The sequence below is a fragment of the Vanacampus margaritifer genome, chromosome 4, assembly GCF_051991255.1.
Source record: "Vanacampus margaritifer isolate UIUO_Vmar chromosome 4, RoL_Vmar_1.0, whole genome shotgun sequence".
NCBI classification, from domain to species: domain Eukaryota; kingdom Metazoa; phylum Chordata; class Actinopteri; order Syngnathiformes; family Syngnathidae; genus Vanacampus; species Vanacampus margaritifer.
Genome location: NC_135435.1, coordinates 27736775 through 27757218, shown reverse-complemented (window position 1 = coordinate 27757218; position 20444 = coordinate 27736775). Strand labels below are relative to the sequence as shown.

Sequence of the window (20444 nt, the reverse complement as noted above, 5' to 3'; positions counted from 1 at the left end):
CAGTTACCTTACCTTTTGTTTGTTAATTTGTCTATTTATAGATGTGAGTGTGAGTACCTGAGATGCGTGGGCCCTTCAGAGGGTTGGACAGTGCCATGCCAATCTCAGTCATGCCGTAGCGTTCCAGAAGTGTGTGCCCCGTGATGTCCTTCCATCGCTGCATTGTGGGTAGCGGGAGAGCGGCAGAGCCAGAAACCATAAGTCTGAAGCGAGATAGTTCCAGGTAGGGTTTTTTCAAACTTATTACAGAATGAAATTTGGGATGGGTTGTTATGTCTTAAATACTTGTTATATAATTTTAATATTTATTATATGTTTTCGTAAATATGTCATCAGCACATGTGTTTACCTCTAACTGTTATTTATTTATTTATTTTTGATTAGGGCTGCTCGATTATAAAGAAAATATTAATCACGATTATTTTGATAACTAAAATCAGGATTATTTTTTGGTACAAAACAAGAAAATGAATGTTTATACGTAAAAAATTTAATTATTTGCAACACTATTATGCAAGTTCCTTTTGGATGAAACATAATTTATGAAATTAGTTATTTTAAAATATAAAATGTATAAATTTAAACAACTCAAAATTAGTTATTTGGGTTGTTGTTTTTTACGATTATGCTGATTTTGTAATTGTGGGGTGTAATAATTGAAATTGTAGTTGAATTTCAATTAATTGCACAGCCCTATTTTTTTATTTTTTATTTTTATTTTTTCGAGGAGAGCTCAGTATTGTTCATTCGATTTGACATCATCATTGCTCTCCTTTTTTTAAAAAACAAATAAATTTGAAAAAAATTTATAAAAATGTTTTTTTTCTCTCTTTTTTTTTAAATATATATACATATATATACATATACACACACATATATATATATATATATATATATATATATTTTTTTTTTTTTTATTTTTTTTTTTTGTATGTGGATGAGCATGTGCATGTGCGTGCGTGCGTGTGTGTATTCATCAGTTCACCTAAAGCCCATTAAAAAAAAATCCCATACTAATAATATAATATAATAATAAATTGCCAAATGCAGAAACATCAATGTAAGTTATCATGATGTAGTGGCTCTCGCTAACAGACAGAATTAAGTAACCAGAATTAGGTTAAAAAATTCTATATACGTAGACCATGTTTCTATAAATTTTGATATTTGGTTTTTATTTGAAACAGATATTTTTTCCATTAAAATGTGATTTATGAGGAGGTTAGACCATTGGTCGATATTCAGAGTTTGTTTATTTTTCCAGTTAACAAGAATTGTTTTTTTAGCGATAGTAAGGGCTACAAGTGTAGATTGAAATTGTTTATGTGGTAAGTCAGTTGTTGTTAGGTCACCTAGCAAACACCAGTTTGGAGATAAAGGTATCCTACAGTCCAAAATAGCGGAAAGTTTTTCTAAGACTTTAGTCCAGAAATACATAACCGGAGTACATAACCATAAAGCATGAACATAAGTGTCTGTAGTGTTTTGTAAGCATTGGAGACAAATGTCGGAGTCTGAGAGTCCCATTTTCTTCATCATCAGCCCTATTTTTTATGATCACAAAATCCATACCTGATCCTTTCTTTGCACACAGCTTTGACAAAGTCCTTGACATGGGGCTGAGTGAAGTGCTGATCGTAATAGTGGATCAGTTTGGAGTAGATCGTTGGCACGGCCATGAAAACAGTCACCAGTGGAGCTCTGGAGCTCAGCAGCATCTCCCATACCTGAGAAGAGAGGCAGGGGAGGGGGGAGGAGACAAAGGGAGATGAGCTTGGCTTCTGACTGAAGAGGGCAGAAGGAAGACGGTGATAAGGACAGTCTGATAGACAGGACCAATACAAATATAAACCGTGCCGAAACGGTTACATCCACATTTGCATGCCATCAAAAAGTGCCTTTTTGTTTCTTTTATTTGATGCAAATGGCAGGCTGAGGTGGAGGAAGCTGCCTCATATTAAAAGCTGTCAACGCGAAAAAAGAAAAGGCGGGTTTTGAAAAGGTCACAGAGAGGAAAACAGTAGACTGCTGTGGGGCACAACTGACACATTGGTCAGTGGAAGGGCCTTCCGTGCGGCTACCTTTGACAAATGTGCTTTCCGGTAGCATAGGAGAGGCTACACATGCCCTTCTCCATTCCTACTTCAAACATGCATTCGTTTATGGAATGGAAGCAGAAACAAGAAGCACAAATGTTGAAATAACACAAAACACTCTCGGACAAAAAAAATATTTGAAAGATTCTACCCCGCTTCTTCTGCATCCTCTCACGCATCACATGATTCACATCCAAGTCGACGATGGGAGGATGGGACGGCATCATGAATTAAGTGAAGGTGAGCGACATCTCCTTTAAGTCCGTCTCCTCTACCTCTCCCGAGAAGACAAATGCTCCTCCCCAGCTGTCTCTCTGTCAACTTACCCTCACTGCGTCTACTTTAATTTTACTTCAATTTACCAACTACTGTACTTTTTCTTCTGTACTTCCTTCCCTTCATCTTCCCGTCTCTGCTCACCACCATCGCTGCCACTCTCTCGTGCGCCGAAACACACACATGCACACGCACTCATTTTGTCGATTTTTTTCCCCACAAAAATCAACTCAATCCAAATGATATTAGTAAGATACTGTTTGTCCTACATAGCATTCCAAATCCACAAAAAAATTATTAGGCCTACTCATGTTGTAGTAGGGCAGTGTAAGAATGTATGTCTGCCATCTAGTGGTGAATGGTGATATTACAACTTAAAACGACAGTTGAAAGCTGTATATTTACAGTTCGGATTTGCATAGTCACAGAATTTTTTTTTGTATTAATTAAAAAAAAAATCTGGGAATTTTACAAATTTTCCATGTCTTTTTTCAACATTTCTTCCTGTTTTCCGTGTATAACAACATTCCTTTTTTTTTTTTTTTTTTTTTTTTTTTTATTAATCAAGGGGCGACTCAACGAGTGATCGGGGGCTGCATGCAGCACACATGCCGCCAGTTACCCACCCTGATCTGCATATATCCCACTCTTGGATTAGACCTGACGTACAAAAAAAGTTTAATTTGATTTGGGAGTGTTTACATATTTTTCCCACCACATGACACAATTGAAACTTCATATACTGTAATCAGGTCCTCTTTTTTTTTTTTTATCATCTCTCACATTCTTTTCTACCACAGTACTATTATTACAAGCTCCTCTAAACAGAGGGTGTGCCTGCTACTGGTAGATAGTGACTGGCGAATTATTAACTGGCTCTGACTTGACCACTGTGGGTGCTGTCCATCAAGTCCAGTCGAGCGCTTCCACCAAGTCCACTCTGAAGGCGAGAGGAAGGCAATTTATGTCCGTCAAAGAGCTGGCCTCCACCTCAGGGACAGGATGCAGTGCGAACCTAAATGCATGGGCCGCATGCTGAACACCTCAGCGAGCTGCTGGGACCTGCACTAAAGGTGGGGATGAAATACAAATGCCGCCTTTTCGCATGAAATGATACAGTAAGCATCCAAGATGCATGGAAAGCTGTCAGCGGATGCTCAAAATAAGGCTTGAATATAATAATAACAGATGTTTTTTTTGTGTTTGTTACAGAATATGTGATATTTTAAGAAACTACGGTAATAAGACCCAGCGTGAGTGTTGAAAAAAGACTAGATAGATACATAACTCAGAGATGGTATCACCCACGTATCGTATCTGTGCCAATACAAACTTAAGTTAAGAATACATACATAAGTTGCTATTAATTTTTGCCATTTCCAAAAATTCATCCACAAGTGCATATTAAATTGTAAATATAGTTCAGCGTTGTTGTAAAACACTATTATAGTTATTGTACATACTGTGTTTTTATGACTTTGGCGATGAATCTCGCAACTAGGAAATAGGCGTGTGCAACGGAGCTGTTTCTTCTCTGGTACATTAAAGTTTAAAAAAACAAAAAAACTTAAAGAAAGCTGCTTCTACTCCGGTTGTTGCTTCAGGTCTTTCCGGTGCTGTTGATATAGCGCCTCCATAATGGCGCAACACTGCAACTGCAGTTAAAATGCATTTCTGCCGAGCTCAATCAACACAGCCGGAGCGCTGTGTTGAGCGATATCAGCGGCTCAGGCTGGAGGTGGCGAGCAAATTAGGTGAAGGTGGCCACCTCTGAATTTTGTAGACAGGAAAAACCCTGTCCAGATCACGTGTACTGCAAAAGAAAAAAAATGAAAGAACCAAAAAAGGAAGAAAGGGAAGATGGAAGGAATAAGATAGATGGAAAGAAAGAAAGATAGGAAGGAAGGAAGGAAGAAAAGAAAGAAAAAAGAAAGAAAAAAAGACTTTCCAGAAAAAAAGACAATTGGAAGAATAAACCTTGAATTGCTCTGAAATTATGATGGGCACTTTTCCAATATGGTCTAAGGTTTTACAGCTCCATCTATAAATTGATTACAAAGATTAAATTAAGCAGTCAGTAGATTTGCTGATAATGGAAGAACTCATTGGCCAATGTCTCGTTATTCCTCCCACTTTTGCAATAATGTTGCATTAAAACACTTTGAAATGTAAATGCTTCAGTAAATCATTTTCTGGTATTAAATATCCATAACAGCCACAGCCATAATAACAATATTCATAATAAATTTGACTCAATTTGGAGCAAGACATTCCTTCCGTATAACCAATCTGCCTGATCTACACTGCGCCGTCAAAAAGACTTTGTACCTCTCGAGGGCGAAGCCAGCATCTTTGAAAAAGTACTGCCTAGCTTACCCTTCAGAGAACTTTAGGGATAAAACAAACCGACTCTTGAGCATTTCATCAAGCAACTACAACTTCAGGAGAAGGACAATGAAGCCTTTTTTTTTTTCTGCGAATGGGCTTTGCGGTCTGGTACACAAGGTCAGGGATAACAGTCGAATACTGATGGCTACGAGAGCGTAGCAATGCCTTTCTGACATATCCAAGTGTCCTTCAAGGGTCTTTGCTTCCCATCTATGCCAACAGCCATTAAAGCTCTTGAGGTCCTCCAAATGTTGGAAAACAGTTGAATCGTCACTCCCTTTGTATTCTGAAGACACGCACACCTTGTTCGCCTCCTTTCTCAGGGCCAAACAAGCGGCATCATTCTTCAATGTCAGCTCATCGATTGATCCGCTGCTTAAGCTCTTACCGTGAGTCGGCATTGGTCAGATACAAAGCCACACAGGGCAATTAATCACTCGGCCCAAAACACTTAGCGTGACAGCGAGAGTGAGAGAGAGAGAGAGAGAGAGAGAGAGAGAGAGAGAGAGAGAGAGAGGGATGGGAGGTGGGGAGTGACACAGAAGAGAGGAGGAGGAGATGAAACAAGGGGAGAAGAAAAGTAGAATGGAGAAAGAGAGACACTGATAACCACAACAAAGAAAATGATGTGGCGGGAATTGGAGCTCTGAACCCCCGGTAAGAATATCAAGAAAACAGTGGTGGTAGGTAAAAAAGTACAAATACTTTGTTACTGTACTCAAGTAGCTTTTCGGATGTAGGCTTGTTACGTTCTTCAATCGACGTGGATGATGACACAAATAAAAAGTCCCCTTCCGAAAGTCTTGAAATGGTAAGGTCAATTCCTTTTTTTTGTTTTATACTGAAGACATTTGTGTTTCAGATTCAAAGATGAATACGAATATTATCATTCGCGAATTACGGTAAGCATTTGATGTTTGTCAGTTCACAACGTTGGCAACACTATGGGAACAACTAATCCGATTGCTTACAGGTGTCAAACTCAAGGCCGGGGGCCAGATCTGGCCCGCAACAACGTTTTGCACCCAAAAAAAATCACGTGCACTGAGTTTCCTTGCTAAAATGACTTTAATTTTAAAAACGTTGGAATATTGCAAACATTTTGGGTGACCAATATGGAGGACCAAACATGCCAACATATAAATAAATAAATAAAGTGAAAATCAAATCAAAATTAAGTTTTAAAAATATAAATGCGAATAAAAAATGATAAATAAATAATAAATACAACAATAAAAAATGAGATTCAAAAAATAAAAATAAAAATCTATGTGGAAATAAATACAAAAATGAATATATAAATATAATTACATATTAATAATTAAATATCAATCAAAAAATAAAGCTGGACCGGAACCTGCTTGGTGTACGTGAGAGAGCACTCCACCATCGAAAGACAGCTTGCAATGGCGAATAGTCCAACTCAAGACACGCTTAGGACCGCCCCCTCATTTGAATAACATGTCATGATGCATTTTATGCAGACAGCATCTGCAGCATCAAATAAACAAATATGAGATCAGAACGTTTTTATTCATTGATTGATATTTAAAATCTATTTATATATTTATTTCCACATTTTAATTTTTTGAATCATTTTTATTTCTGTAATTAGTTTACTTTTATGCATGTATGTATATATGTATATATATTTTGTTGTTTTTATTTCCATTATTTAAATAATTTTTTTGTATTTAATTTTTAAATTATATTTTTTATATCCATTTTTATTTTCTTTATTTTGACATTTTTGGTCCTCCATAATTATTACCCCCTCTTAAAAATAAATGTAATAATATTTGAACAAGCAGTTTTTACTGGCCTCAAATTTTGTGTATTTGTCATTAAGTCATTATACATTTATTTGGGATCACAGTAATAACCTCCCTGTGGAAAAAAAGGGCATAACTACAAAGTGTCCTACAACAAAAATGAAAAAACAGGTATTGTACAATATATACTGTAATTGACAGGGAAAATAAAATTTTTACTTTGTACTTTTCTACTTCAGTTCATTTGAGAGGCTGCATTTTTGTACTATTAAATAAAGAAAGTGGAAACTAGTAACTGTGACTACTTTTGCCACCTCTGCCAGAAAATGAGTTGAGGGTAAGAAAGCCAACCTTTTGAGGATGGAATTCGGGCAGCATGACGCAAGTGGCGCCGACCCAGAGAGGACACAGCAGCTTGTTTACAATGCCATGGACATGGTGGAGTGGCAGCGTGTGGAGAATGACGTCATCTTGGGACCACGCCCACTCAGAGACCAAACACTTGACCTGAGGAGAAGGACTGAAATGATGATCGTTGTTAAATTGTACACTTGCAAATGAAATAGATCATTCATTAGACTCATTTGAATTCCCATCAGAATCAAAACATGTTGTTTATCCTTGATGTTTTGAATCTTGATTGATGATGAACACAATTAGCATGATTATCATGATTCGGGGCTAGATAAATAATACCACCTGCAGTGAAGATAATCAGGTCAATAATGTTGTTCTTATTATATGGTGAATGGTTTTGTCCTCTTGGGGATTCTCTTCTAAACAATATGTAAATATTAAAGTTTGCATCCTGATATTTCAAACAGTTTGACTTTAATGTAACATCATTTCATTCAGTGAAAACATAAGAGCTGGAGTATTAGAAACACAGGTATGTAAATATATATATAAAAAAAATTAAAAAAAAGAGAGAGCAATGATGATGACATGTCAAATCGTTAAAATTACCGAATGAACAATACTGAGCTCTCCAGAAAAAGAAAAAAAAAGGTATGTGAACAACTATGTAGAATTGGCAAATGGTGTTCATTGCTCAGCATTGTAAAAAAAAAAATATATATATATATATGTATATATATATATATATATATATATATATATATATATATATAAATATATATATATTAAAAAAAAAAATATATATATATATATATATATATATATATATATATATATATAAAATAAGAAGAAAAAACGGAATGCACACCTGACTAATAAGTCAAGGAAATTTGCAAACACTTAACTGTTTCCCGTACACGTACGTCAACAAATTGCAGCAATGCTGAATGTACTCCAAGTAAGGCCGGGAGATGCGCGGAGGAAAAAGAAGGATGACAGACGGATGTATTGATGCGGAACGTCAAAGGGTCTTTTTCAACACTATTGCGCCACTCAATCAATCAATTAATTAATCAATGGGGTGTTGGGCTAGATCCTCCTCTACTTCTTCTGAATGTAAATCATTTAGTTTACCGAGACGTTTTGGCTCTTTTTGTTCAAGCATGTGAAACCATAAAAAGTTTGGTAGATGTGAGCTCTGACATCATCTCTGTCAAACACACTGAGGACAAACCAGTGATTCTCTCATCCAACATCAGATCTAGAAAAAACATCCTTCTGCATGAATGGACAAAAATTACCACTGTAAAATGTTATAGAAGTAATTTTTTACTTCCCAAAGATATTGCAATTGAAGTCTTTTTATAGCAGTTTCATTTGCATATTGGCAATTGCTTCTTCTTTTTTTAATCATTTACTTAAAAGAAGACTGTGAAGTTTTCCAGGAACTTCGCTAACTCGAATTTGTCGTGTTCCAAGAAAAAAAAAAAAAAAAAACTCCCTTAATTCAACACTTCACCACCACAGATCAAGTGGAGACAAATGAAGCTCTGACATCATTCGGAATGATTTGATTTTCCACACTAATGGACAAGTGGGTCAATTTGACTTGAAAATATACAGCTAAATCTTGGTGAGATCTTTAATGGCATAAATTAGAGCTAATTAAGAAAGCTAGACTGGAACAAAAGAGGAATTATGCTAATCAAAGTGCGTGTGTGTGTGTGTGTGTGCGTGCGTGTGTGTGTGTGTGCGTTGGAAGTGATGTGAAGATGTCTACACAGTTCTTGAATTTAAAAACATGTTTTGAATTAATGGAATAATGAAGTGGCACTCTCCTTCATGAAGCCTGACACCTTCGGTTGAAAACCTCCAAATCAAAAATAACTATTTGAAGGTCTTCCACAAAAAAACAAAAACAAAAAAAAATACTTGAATAAAAATCGTCAAAAGTTAATTATCTCATAAAATGCTCACTGGTTTCAAATAGCAGTGGTGCACACTTTTATTTTAACTTTAAATAAAAATATGTATTGAAATATATCATGATGTGATGAGATTTTACAGTCATTTTCTTGATTGATGTAGTGGTTCCATACAGCAGTGATTCCCAACCAGCGTGCCATAAGAGACCGCCTGGTGTGCCGTGGGAAATTATCCATTCATTTTCTGTACCACTTATCCTCACTTGGCTGCTAGAGAGTATCCCAGATGACTTCAGGCAAGAGGCGGGGTCCACCCTGAACTTATTGCCATTCAATCGAAGGGCACATAAACAAACAGATGATTTCAATTTGTGACTTATGATGCATTTATTTTGGAAAATGGGAGGAAATATGCTGAGCAAAAGTCCTTTTTTCAGATCTTCAGAGAGTTCTTTGCCATGAGGGACCATGTTGAACTTTTAGTGAGCAGTATGAGAGAAAATTTAACACACTTGCTCCCTACCTTGTACCACTAACAAGTAGGGGTGGGGAATCTTTGAATGTCTTACGATTCGATTCGATTCAGATTTTTGGGTCTGCGATTCGAATCAGAACCGATTTTCGATAAAGAACAATTTTTGATTCAAAATGATTTGATTGACAATCATTTTTGCTTCACTCTATAGATGTGCAAGAAATTGTAATGGTCTACTCCAGTCTGACTCGCTAATGCTAATTAGCGCGCTACTCGCGGCACTTTTATCACTCAAAAGAACGGCTCCACACTTCAAAAAAAAAAAAAAACTTTTATTGGAATAACTTCACCGTGACTTTTTCCTTCTACTCTCTAATGTGGCTACAACGTAACAGTGTATCATACCGCATGGAACCACACTGCCCCTAAGTGGCCAAATCGGGTACAACATGAACAGCGCTCCAAATAAAGGCACACACAGACAAAGGCTAGACAGTATAAAATAATTTAAATAAAATCGATTTTGGGACATTTAAAATCGATTCTGAATCGTACTAAATGAGAATCGATTTTTTGGCACTCCCCTTCTAACAAGTCACATGACGCTGGGGAGGGAAAATAAATTACTGTGCTATTTTCACTTAGGGGTGTATTGACTTTTGTTGCCAGGGGTTCAGCTGTGAGTATTTTGAGTTACTTTAAGGGAAAAATACATTTACACTGTTATATAAGCTGTACGTGGACTACTTTTCATTGTGTCAAAGTGTAATTTCTTCAGTGCTGTCCCATAAAAAGGTGCAATTAAAAATCTGCATAAATGTGAGTGAGGGGTGTACTGACTTTTGTTAGCTGCAGTATATGATCAACAACAGTCAAATTCATTGGTAGATGGTGGTACTCAAAGGGATAAAAATAAATTATTTACCATAGCTCGGATGCTGCCGTGCGTATGAAGAACACCTTTGGGTCTCCCGGTAGTACCACTAGTGTAGATGACCATGGCTGGTCGCTCCTTCCAGTCCGTGCTGGCCTCCTCCAGGTCTTGGCCATCGCTGTTTAAAGTGTTGAGTTCGGAGGTCGGGGGAAGTGTCAGGCAAGGCAGACCCAGTCTCTGTGCCAGGGGCTCCAAGGTTTTAGCATAGTTGTGCCCCGCCACCAGCAGTGCACTATGTGAGTCTGTTATGATGTACTCCAGTTCTGATGCTGGATGTTTTTTGTACAGTGGAACTGCAATCCCACCACTCATCCAAATAGCCCACTGGGCCACCGTATAGGAAGCGTCATTCCCACACAGGAAGGAGATTGGTTTACCTTCCAGACGTCCGAAGTCAGAGTGTAGTGTGGTGTTGATTCTTTCCGCTAGGCTTAAACTGCTAGCATACAGCAGCTTGTAGCTGTGGCTGCCACTGCTGTCTATCACGGCTGTTCTGTCTCCAAATGCCGGCGCTTGAGCAAACACCGGCTTCTGGTTAATCCTTGATGAGGGTGCTCTGGTCCACGTATGAGCTTTCCTCTGGACTTCGTTCACGAAAAAGCATCGCCTTGGATTGGAATTAATGTCAACACGGAGTTTCCAGCAACACCTCCACTTGAGACAGTAGCATGCGGCGACACATCTTGGCAACATGGTTGATAGTTTGTTCAGAACGGTCCGACTTTAAACATCACGGCGGATGACATCTTCTGTTTCATCAATATATAAATGTCAGGATGACATTGGAGTCACACTTAAGTTTGGGGGACAACTTCCTCGTGGGTCAATAATGAAGAAGTCTTGTCCTCAACTGATCAAATAAAATAAAAAACAGGAGTTAGATATGAATATTGACTGGATATTGAGAGTACACGTTAATATGTATGATATAATATACATCAAATAACTATGTATTCAATTCTAAAAGACAAATATTTATGTGTACTGTTATAATAGTTATGTCTTCTGTACTCTGACACTGTTGGTCCTCATTAGGGTCCCAGGTGAGATGCAGCCTGTCCCAGCTCATCACAGGGGACAAAAAGATAAATTAGCATTCATGCTCAATTTAACGTGTTCAATGGAGCTAACACAAGGTTCCAGACTAACTTTTTTTTTTTAAAATTTATCTAGGAGCACAGTGGCCCCTAAACTGAAGTTTTAAGTGTGCAAGTAGAAGATTAAGGGTCACACACTGTAAATTGACTTGCAATGTAAATATTAATTTAACTCATTTTCACTATATTACTGATAAATGGGCTGTACTGTATATACATACACGCACAAAAAAATCTGCAAATTTACTGGTTGCACTGGCACAAGTAGATGTAAACCGCAGTCTCAAATTCGAGTTACTAAGTTTTAGAATTAAAGTTGAACATAAAATCATATGCTTCATAGAGTCATCATGATCGATAACATGAAATTACGTTTTATTAATTCAGAAAAGTTACGTTGTTGATGATAGAATTTTCATTACTTCATAACTGTAATAAGTGGTCCGTAATGCGAGAATGAACAAGGAGCGTAAAAGTCATGAAGAAAAACAAACGTTTAAGCTCACGGTGTTGTCACAGAGCAAATCTAACTTTACCTTTACAGCAGAAGTTTACCGTTTTGTAGTAAATGAAAAATGATTTGCGACGATTCGACATTTTAACAGAACTAAAGATCATGTAAATGTCAAATAACAACATCATATTTCTTTCGCAAAGAGTGTAATCTAATTTTGTTTAACAAAAAGGGTAATGTTGTTTACATTCTACCTCGTAAAGCGCAGGAATTTCACCTTATCTAGAAGCCGGCCGGTATCCTTACAGTGAAGGACGGTGCAACCAATGATAGCGTCGGTGCGAAACACGAACTTGCAGTTAAGGTTCCTACTTGTGTTAACACGACTCAGCGCTTTTTGTGACTCTTAAAATCACATTTTCAAAAATAATTGAATGGGATCTAACCGTTCATACTTTCACTAATGATTTTTAGAATTGTGACACAAACACTAAAATGTTGACTATAAAATTGATTTAATTATTTCATTTCCCCCCCAACATAGTCATCTTTTGCCGTACCGTTAAAATTAAACAAAAAAAGTGTATTCATAATATTTTATTACATTTCAAGCAGTATTGATATTGTCAATATCAACTCCAATTATTGAAATGCTGCAGATGCAGAAGAGAAGCATTCATCAGAAGGGAGGGGGGATATGGGAGGGGTGAGTCCTGCTGCCGCATATATGTAGCCACAGCAAAGAGACACATTTGGCTTTACATCACATGTCAGTGTGCCAACTACCTTGGCATCACTGTGCAAGTGGGCACATTCAGCCGCCAGCTGGCAGTCGAGGGCCTCGGATAACAGAATGGTACAGACGTGGCACACGTTCAAAAAGTTTTCACTTGCCTCACAAACCCCCTACACCCCAAACGATGATGGCATGTTCCTAATGAATGTGGAGTCTTTGTATCAGAGAACCCCTCCGCTCTCAGGAATAGTATCGTCAAAGACCAGCCCTTCCTATTTGTGAGGAATCACTAGTCAAGCGGATGCTATGCTACGATAATAATTACGTTGTTTCTTGACAACGCTTTATTTTTCATGATTTTTTCCCTCCGCAGTATTTCTACTGGAGATGAGGGCGACGGATATTGCGAGGATACAACCTGAGAATGATTGGATGTTGCCGCCTGTGAACAAACGACCAATGTTTTGGGATTTGTTTCCTGGAAGTCAGCCATATTTTTTGCTTGCGGGCACAGGAATCGCAGCCATCAAGAGGCTCGTTTAAACAACAGGAGGATGTGTTGGCATGACAGAAGATTAGAGGATTACAAAGGCCATAGCTCATGTACATATATATATATATTTATGTACGTATATGATGCTGTAGGGATTTACCGTAAAGGTTACAGTGACATGATCGTACCAAGCAAAGCTGCAATGGCCTGCAGCCAACATATCATTCGCCGAACACCACCTGAAACCATCTCGCTGCCGACGGGCAGGATGGCGGCGAGCCTGTGCCAGCTTCCATCTTGGCAAAGGGCTGCATCTGAAGAAGAGAGGAACCCCTACAGATTCGGGAGAGAGGCTGATATGCTACCGTGAACCGAGGGGACTACCCGAGCATGTGTCAGGTTGGCATCAACGTGCGAATATCTTGGCAAGCGCCTCGCACGCTTCCCTCCCACCCGGCTCTCGCACAAACACACTGTTGCCCTGCTTGGAACACATGGTACATCAGCAACGGCATCTGGCCGTGCTGACTCCCGGCAGCTGCGCTTCGTCTTCGCCAGTTGGGAGTCTTGGCACTGCCACTTCATCAACTACCTGTGGCTCCTCCGGGGTAAAAAAAAGCGGCCAATGAAATATTCCAATGCCGCAGATGCAAACTTGACTTTCATCCAAGAGATTCGTTGTTAACATATGACTGCCATGCCGAGCACATGTCACCCACAGACTTAAAGGCATGGATGAAATCGTGGTATGTCATGTGGTGGGTCATTTGAGGTGAAAGATGGAATATGAATGCACTGGATAGCTGAACAAACCATTATGAATTTGATAGTTTGAAAAAGGGTAGAACACCAAAGCATTTTTGAATTGCCACAAAATTCTGTTGTGCAAAAAAAAAAAAACGGTACAATCACTGTATCCGAAAACTACAGAAGCGTGGATTTGTCAATGTGGAGTGAATCGTTTTGATGTTGCTCGAACATACTGCAATGTTGTTTGATATTGGTAGTCGTTGAGATAAAGCTGTTCGAACATCTGGGTAAATTCGTTCGTAGAGGATTTCCATCTCTCCATCGGCCCGTCATTGACGGCTCCCCGCCTTTCAAGGATTGCTTCTGCATTTTTGCCGATGGCTTTTATGATGTGGAGCCTCCAATAAATACTGTACACGGACAGAGCACCGACAGAAGCAGGTTTACGTCCGGCGATCCGGGTCAGTACAGATGGTCAATCTCTGGTCGTTCAAATGTCTTGATAAAGTCGTTCGAGCGTCCTGGAAAGTTGTTCGAACATTTTGATAAAGTCGTTCAAACATCATAGTAAATTCATTCGAACGTATTGATAAAGTCATTTGAACGTCTTGATTAAGTCATTGGAACGTCTTGATAAAGTCATTCAAACATCATAGTAAATTAATTCGAACTTCTTGATAAAGTCATTCAAACATCATAGTAAATTAATTCGAACATCTTGATTAAGTCATTGCAACGTCTTGATAAAGTCATTGGAACGTCTTGGTAAAGTCGTTCAAACATCATAGTAAATTCATTCGAACGTCTTGATAAAGTCATTCGAACGTCTTGATAAAGTCATTCGAACGTCTTGATAAAGTCGTTCAAACATCATAGTAAATTCATTCGAACGTCTTGATAAAGTCATTCGAACGTCTTGATAAAGTCATTGGAACGTCTTGGTAAAGTCGTCCAAACATCATAGTAAATTCATTCGAACATCTTGATAAAGTCATTGGAACGTCTTGATAAAGTCGTTCAAACATCATAATAAATTCATTCGAACGTCTTGATAAAGTCATTCGAACGTCTTGATAAAGTCGTTCAAACATCATAGTAAATTCATTCGAACGTCTTGATAAAGTCATTCGAACGTCTTGATAAAGTCATTGGAACGTCTTGGTAAAGTCGTCCAAACATCATAGTAAATTCATTCGAACATCTTGATAAAGTCATTGGAACGTCTTGATAAAGTCGTTCAAACATCATAATAAATTCATTCGAACGTCTTGATAAAGTCATTCGAACGTCTTGATAAAGTCATTGGAACGTCTTGATAAAGTCATTGGAACGTGTTGGTAAAGTCGTCCAAACATCATAGTAAATTCATTCGAACGTCTTGATAAAGTCATTGGAACGTCTTGATAAAGTCGTTCAAACATCATAGTAAATTCATTCGAATGTCTTGATAAAGTCATTCGAACGTCTTGATAAAGTCATTGGAACGTCTTGGTAAAGTCGTCCAAACATCATAGTAAATTCATTCGAACGTCTTGATAAAGTCATTGGAACGTCTTGATAAAGTCATTCGAACGTCTTGATAAAGTCATTCGAACGTGTTGGTAAAGTCATCCAAACATCATAGTAAATTCATTCAAATGTCTTGATAAAGTCATTCGAACGTCTTGATAAAGTCATTGGAACGTCTCGGTAAAGTCATTCGTACGTATTAGCAAAGTACAGTGAGTCCTCAAGTTACGTCAAGTTACGTTCCTACGCTGGTGAAGTAACCCAAAGTCGGATTTCACCGTTAAAGTCGATATTTACATCAAAATACTTTGTACAGCAATTTTTAAAAAACATATTTGCGCCGGAACCAATATTTCGTGTTTCCGCACGGACATTCATTGCTGGCGGACGTCAGAGCGGAGCTAATTCAAACTTAAACACGGAAATGCCAACCTGCTCCATGGACGTCCGTTGCTGGCGGCAACAACGACACAACTTTAAATAACTTTAAAATTGGCGTGATTACTGTGGAAAATTAAGAAGGTGCTACGGACGAGGCACGGGCCTTTCAAAGTTGAAACGAGGTCGGTTGCGTAACTCGAGGACAGAAGCAAGTTTATGTCCGTCGAGCCGGGTGATTACAGACGGTCAATCTCTGATTGTTCAAATGTCTTGATAAAGTTCTTTGAATGTTTTGATAAAGTCGTTCAAACATTATAGTAAATTCATCCAAACGTATTGATAAAGTCATTGGAACGTCTTGGTAAAGTCGTTAAAACGTATTGGTAAATTGGTAAGTAGGCTAAATGCTAAAAACATTAAAAAAAAAAAAAAACATAATGCCACAACTGCACATGCACAAGTCAAAACCCCGTGGCATTATGGGGAAAAAAATAAAATAATAATAATAAATAAATAAGGACTTTATCGATGATGACTTTGCAGTACATTCGAACCCAATCAAAACATTTACTCCACATTGACAGGTCCACGCTTCCGTCGAAAACCGAGAGCAATAATGAACTACACAATTATGACCTCTTTACATCAGTTTTCTGATGAAGGTTTTGACATACCAAGGACGCTTGTGGAGAATCAATTTGATCTGCGACCTCACGGATTGCTTGGAACGAGTGGAGCAGCTTTGTATCAAGATGGCCTCCGTTTACAAAGGAGAATTTTCAACAGCATCTATGCAAGACATGCTCTCACAGACATGTCATTTGTGATGATTGTGATTTGAAAAGACGGTGGAACGGTAATCAACATCTTATTGTTGTGTAACTTTTCCATGACCTCCCCCTTTTTTGTGTGTGTTGGTAAGTGCGCTGAATTGTCCATCTGCATTTCAAACATTCTCTTCTTCATCCTTTCAGAAATATGTTTTTGCTCACGCGCTATTAAGTGTTTTTCTGAGACCTGACACTCAAGGCCAAGGTCTAATTACTTTACACATTGTCAAAACAAACGTCATGCAAGGACTGAACAATTCGTTCAGGATTTCACTTGTCTAGATGTTCATTTATTCAGCAAAAGGATAACTTTAACCAGGGGTAATCGTAATTAATCGCATGGCTTCAAGAGTTAACTCATGATTAATCACACATTTGATATCTGTTCTAAATGTACAATAATTTTTTTTTTTTACTTATAAAATATTTAAAATATTATAATATAAGTTGTCATACTCTTGTTAACATAAAAGTAGGAAAAAATGTAAACTGATTCGTGAAATGAAAATTAAAAATATGTACTGTACTGTAAAAACAAGTGTGATATTGATTTGTGTTAAGGTAATTTTTTTTGCCACTAGATGGCATAATTGCATTTGACAAGACATTGGTGACGGCTAACATGAAGTAACTTGTGAAATTCTGCACATTTTTATAATTGTAAAATACAACTTGACCCCAGTCTCCAGAACTATAGAGATTATTCTTAAATGAATTACTGCAAAATTTTGCAGTTGGACGTGTCTGCTGCGTTGCAACTGGAATTCCCCCAGAACAGGCTTTCCAAGTAAAAGGGTTTTCCTTATGATTCTGCTAAGAAACAACAATGAGACAAAAGGAGAACAAAAAAAAAAGGTGTCAACAAACCACAATATTGGCATTTTTATAATTATTATTCCTGTAGCTCTATCGAATGACACATCACTCTCACACTCGTTCTCCCCTTTTTCCGAGTGTGTAAATTATCCGACAATAACCCAGTGGGAGTTTTTTTCTCCATCTGTGTCTGCCTGACCCATTTTCGCCATCGGCCGCGTCCAACTGTTCCGTGTCCCGAACGTATGTGCGGCGGCAGGGGGATAAGCGGACCTGCAGACGCGCACTGCCGATATGACACTGGACCCTGAAACGTTGTCTGTCTGCTTCTCACCACATATGTCATAACTGAGCCGGAAGATTCACACCTTGACAAAAAAAAAAACGATCTGTGTACTGTGAGTGTTTAGTGGGTTCTGTATTCTCAATTTTGCATTGTTGCGCTTAACCTCAGTCGATTTGTCTTTGCCTGCCTTATCCAATTTCCCCAACTTGTCTATAATGATAATGTCCGGATCATAACATTGGCCAGGAAGGGCGTGACGTGAGAAAGCAGAGGAGGGATTGTATTTTTTTATTTTTTATTTTTTATTTTAATTTTTTAATTTAAAATTTTAAATTTTTAATTTTTAATTTTTAATTTTTAATTTTTAATTTTTAATTTTTAATTTTTAATTTTAAATTTTTAATTTTTTATTTTAAATTTTTAATTTTTAATTTTTAATTTTTAATTTTTATATTTTTTTTCAAGTGGTCCATGTTGGCAGATGAGACGGTATCACTGCACAGAGCTGGAAGCCACTGGGGACGGCGGGGCGTGAGGCACATATGGGGTACCAGGCTGCTGATGAGCTGCTTAAACAAGCCTCTCATTGTGGCCTTCGAGAGAGCGAGCGAGAGAGATGTCTCTGCCAGAGGATTTGAAGTGGCTATATGCTGCATTGTTTGGGTTGGCACAGGATTTTGCTTTCCAACAGCTTAGAGAGCAGATATGTTCGCCTTGCAGCTTTTTCATTGGGTTTACTATCAAATCTCAGGAACAAGTTACTGGGAATACTTTCTAAATACAAGATGATTTGCCTGCAGCGTGTTATTGTAATTTACTTGCTGTGTGAATAACAGAGGCGCGCGGCGTGGTCAAATGGACGGAATAAAGTTGATTCAACTGTAGTCTTAAGGTAACTCGCTCTAAATAAATGCTGTCGAGCTTCCTGGCCTTCTGTCTCTAATAAGCTTCAGAATTTCTTGATGGCTTTCCATTAAAGCCTTATTGATTCCCTCCTTTCCCTTTTAACTCCCACGCAAGGAAATGGAAACTATTCTGCCAGGCAGACGATCAGGACTTCCGCTCTTTGAGGCTAAATCAGCTCGCTGCCTTTGTGCGTATCCCTTTAGTGTCTGCAGCCTGCCAACACTCAGAGGGTTACGGCAGAGAAAAGCTACAATTGCACAAGCCTCTTATTACATCATATATGTGCTTTTCTTTTCATTTCTTTTTTTCTTTTTTTTTTCTGGAGTACGCACGCATATACAAAAAAAAAAAAGAAAAGACGAGAGCAATGATGATGACATGTCAAATCGGTAAAATTACCGAATGAACAATACTGAGCTCTCCAGAAAAAAAAAAAAAGACAGAAAAAATGTGCTTTTCTTTTCATTTTTTTGGGCTATGTTCAGATGATGCCTAATCCTGACACTGTTTCCGAAAGAGTCATTATGTGAAGCGTTCACATTTATGTTATTTCGATTCCGTGTCAGACTTACTCATATTATTCGTTTCACTTTTTTTTGTCCTCATTCAGCTTTCACACACAACATCCATTTCAATTTCAACTTACTCCAAAAATTCACACCAACTGGACTCATATTTTTCTCAATCAACATGCTTACAGTTTTCCAGCAATTTGAAGTTTAACCCTGGAGAACCCACGGGGGTCAAATTTTGCCCCTATAAATTCTGCTACTCAAATAACAAAGACCTTTATTTTTTTTTTTCCAGCAGTGATTTTGTCCCTGTGTTCTTCTTTCCATTGGCCAAAGTGTGTTTATACATTCAAAATCCAGTTCTAAAATGCAACAAATAAAACAAAAAAATTATATTGTTCAATGTAGCTGTGTATTTGATTGATTATTTTCTTAAATTTTAAATAGTTTACTGACAGTTTTTGTTATTCTGATTTTTCGAAATGATACCCCTAAATCCCCAAAGGGTCAAATTTCGCCCTTATCCTAAATTAGGGAATAAAGGGTTAAAATTGAAAAAACATATATTTTGGTGTTCAGTGAACTTATAGCAGTCATTTAATGTATACTTCATAATTTTCCAAAGAAGAAAAGGGTTCTTGGGTTCTCCAGGGTTAATGAAAACATTCCCTTTCATTTTCAATGGGAAATTCAACTTTCAGGATTCCTCTTCCTTGAATACCACTCATCGTCATTCCCAAGTGTTTGATACTGTTTCGGCGGAGCAGTTGTTAAAGTGCTCTGTCCAGTTAGAGGTCAGGAATTTAAATCCCAGCTCTAACCGTATAGTGGAAATGTATCCATTTACACACGATACTAAATGGTATGCATACATACTAAATCAATGCGTTACTTAATCACATAAATGTGGATTAAACATAAAATCGTCATTCATCTTCGACAGCGTTTCATGGTTTTTAACAAGTCAATTAGCTCAACTTTGTCCATTTTTTTAACATCCATTCTATTCAATGCCATTTCATATTATTACTATAATAAAGCATTCCACAAACATTCAAATAATTAGCATTGGGCTTTCAGCATTCACACACAATTTCTCCAGAAATTGCACATGTAGTTCATGATGTGTGTTTCATATTCATGCACATTTCATGTTGCACACTTTATATGTAACTTGCTTATTTTGTGTGTAGAGACCATTTTTTTTCTCTCATACGGACACACACACGCACTCCCACCATTGCTGCCAGGCAGCTTGGGTGCTGTGTTGTTCTCGCGGAGACAATGCCATATGCTGTCTAGCCTCTCAGGGAGGACTGAGCTTACCACTGTACAATTGTCCGTTCAATAAGTGACGCCAACTCGCTTACTACTAAAAAAAAACTCCCCTGCAAAAATTCATTTTTATATTATATATTTTTTACCCTTCTTTTATACAAAGACAACTTAAA

At 37.7% G+C, this 20444-nt stretch overlaps 1 protein-coding gene across 6 annotated transcripts in view; it reads right to left on the bottom strand.

The window, feature by feature from the left end:
- acsf3 (acyl-CoA synthetase family member 3) overlaps positions 1-20444 on the bottom strand; it is a 115342-nt gene that overhangs the window by 18056 nt on the left and 76842 nt on the right. For 3 of the 6 annotated variants that reach the window (XM_077563608.1, XM_077563609.1, XM_077563612.1), the window contains 4 exons: positions 10215-11073; positions 6884-7039; positions 1573-1727; positions 58-203 (listed from right to left, as the gene is read on the bottom strand). In XM_077563608.1, coding sequence (XP_077419734.1) covers positions 58-203; positions 1573-1727; positions 6884-7039; positions 10215-10916 — 1159 coding nt within the window. In that variant the 5' untranslated portion in view covers positions 10917-11073. Of the gene's footprint in view, positions 1-57; positions 204-1572; positions 1728-6883; positions 7053-10214; positions 11074-12028; positions 12135-20444 lie in introns of those variants that run through there. The other 3 variants (XM_077563610.1, XM_077563611.1, XM_077563613.1) reach the window with 3 other exon arrangements.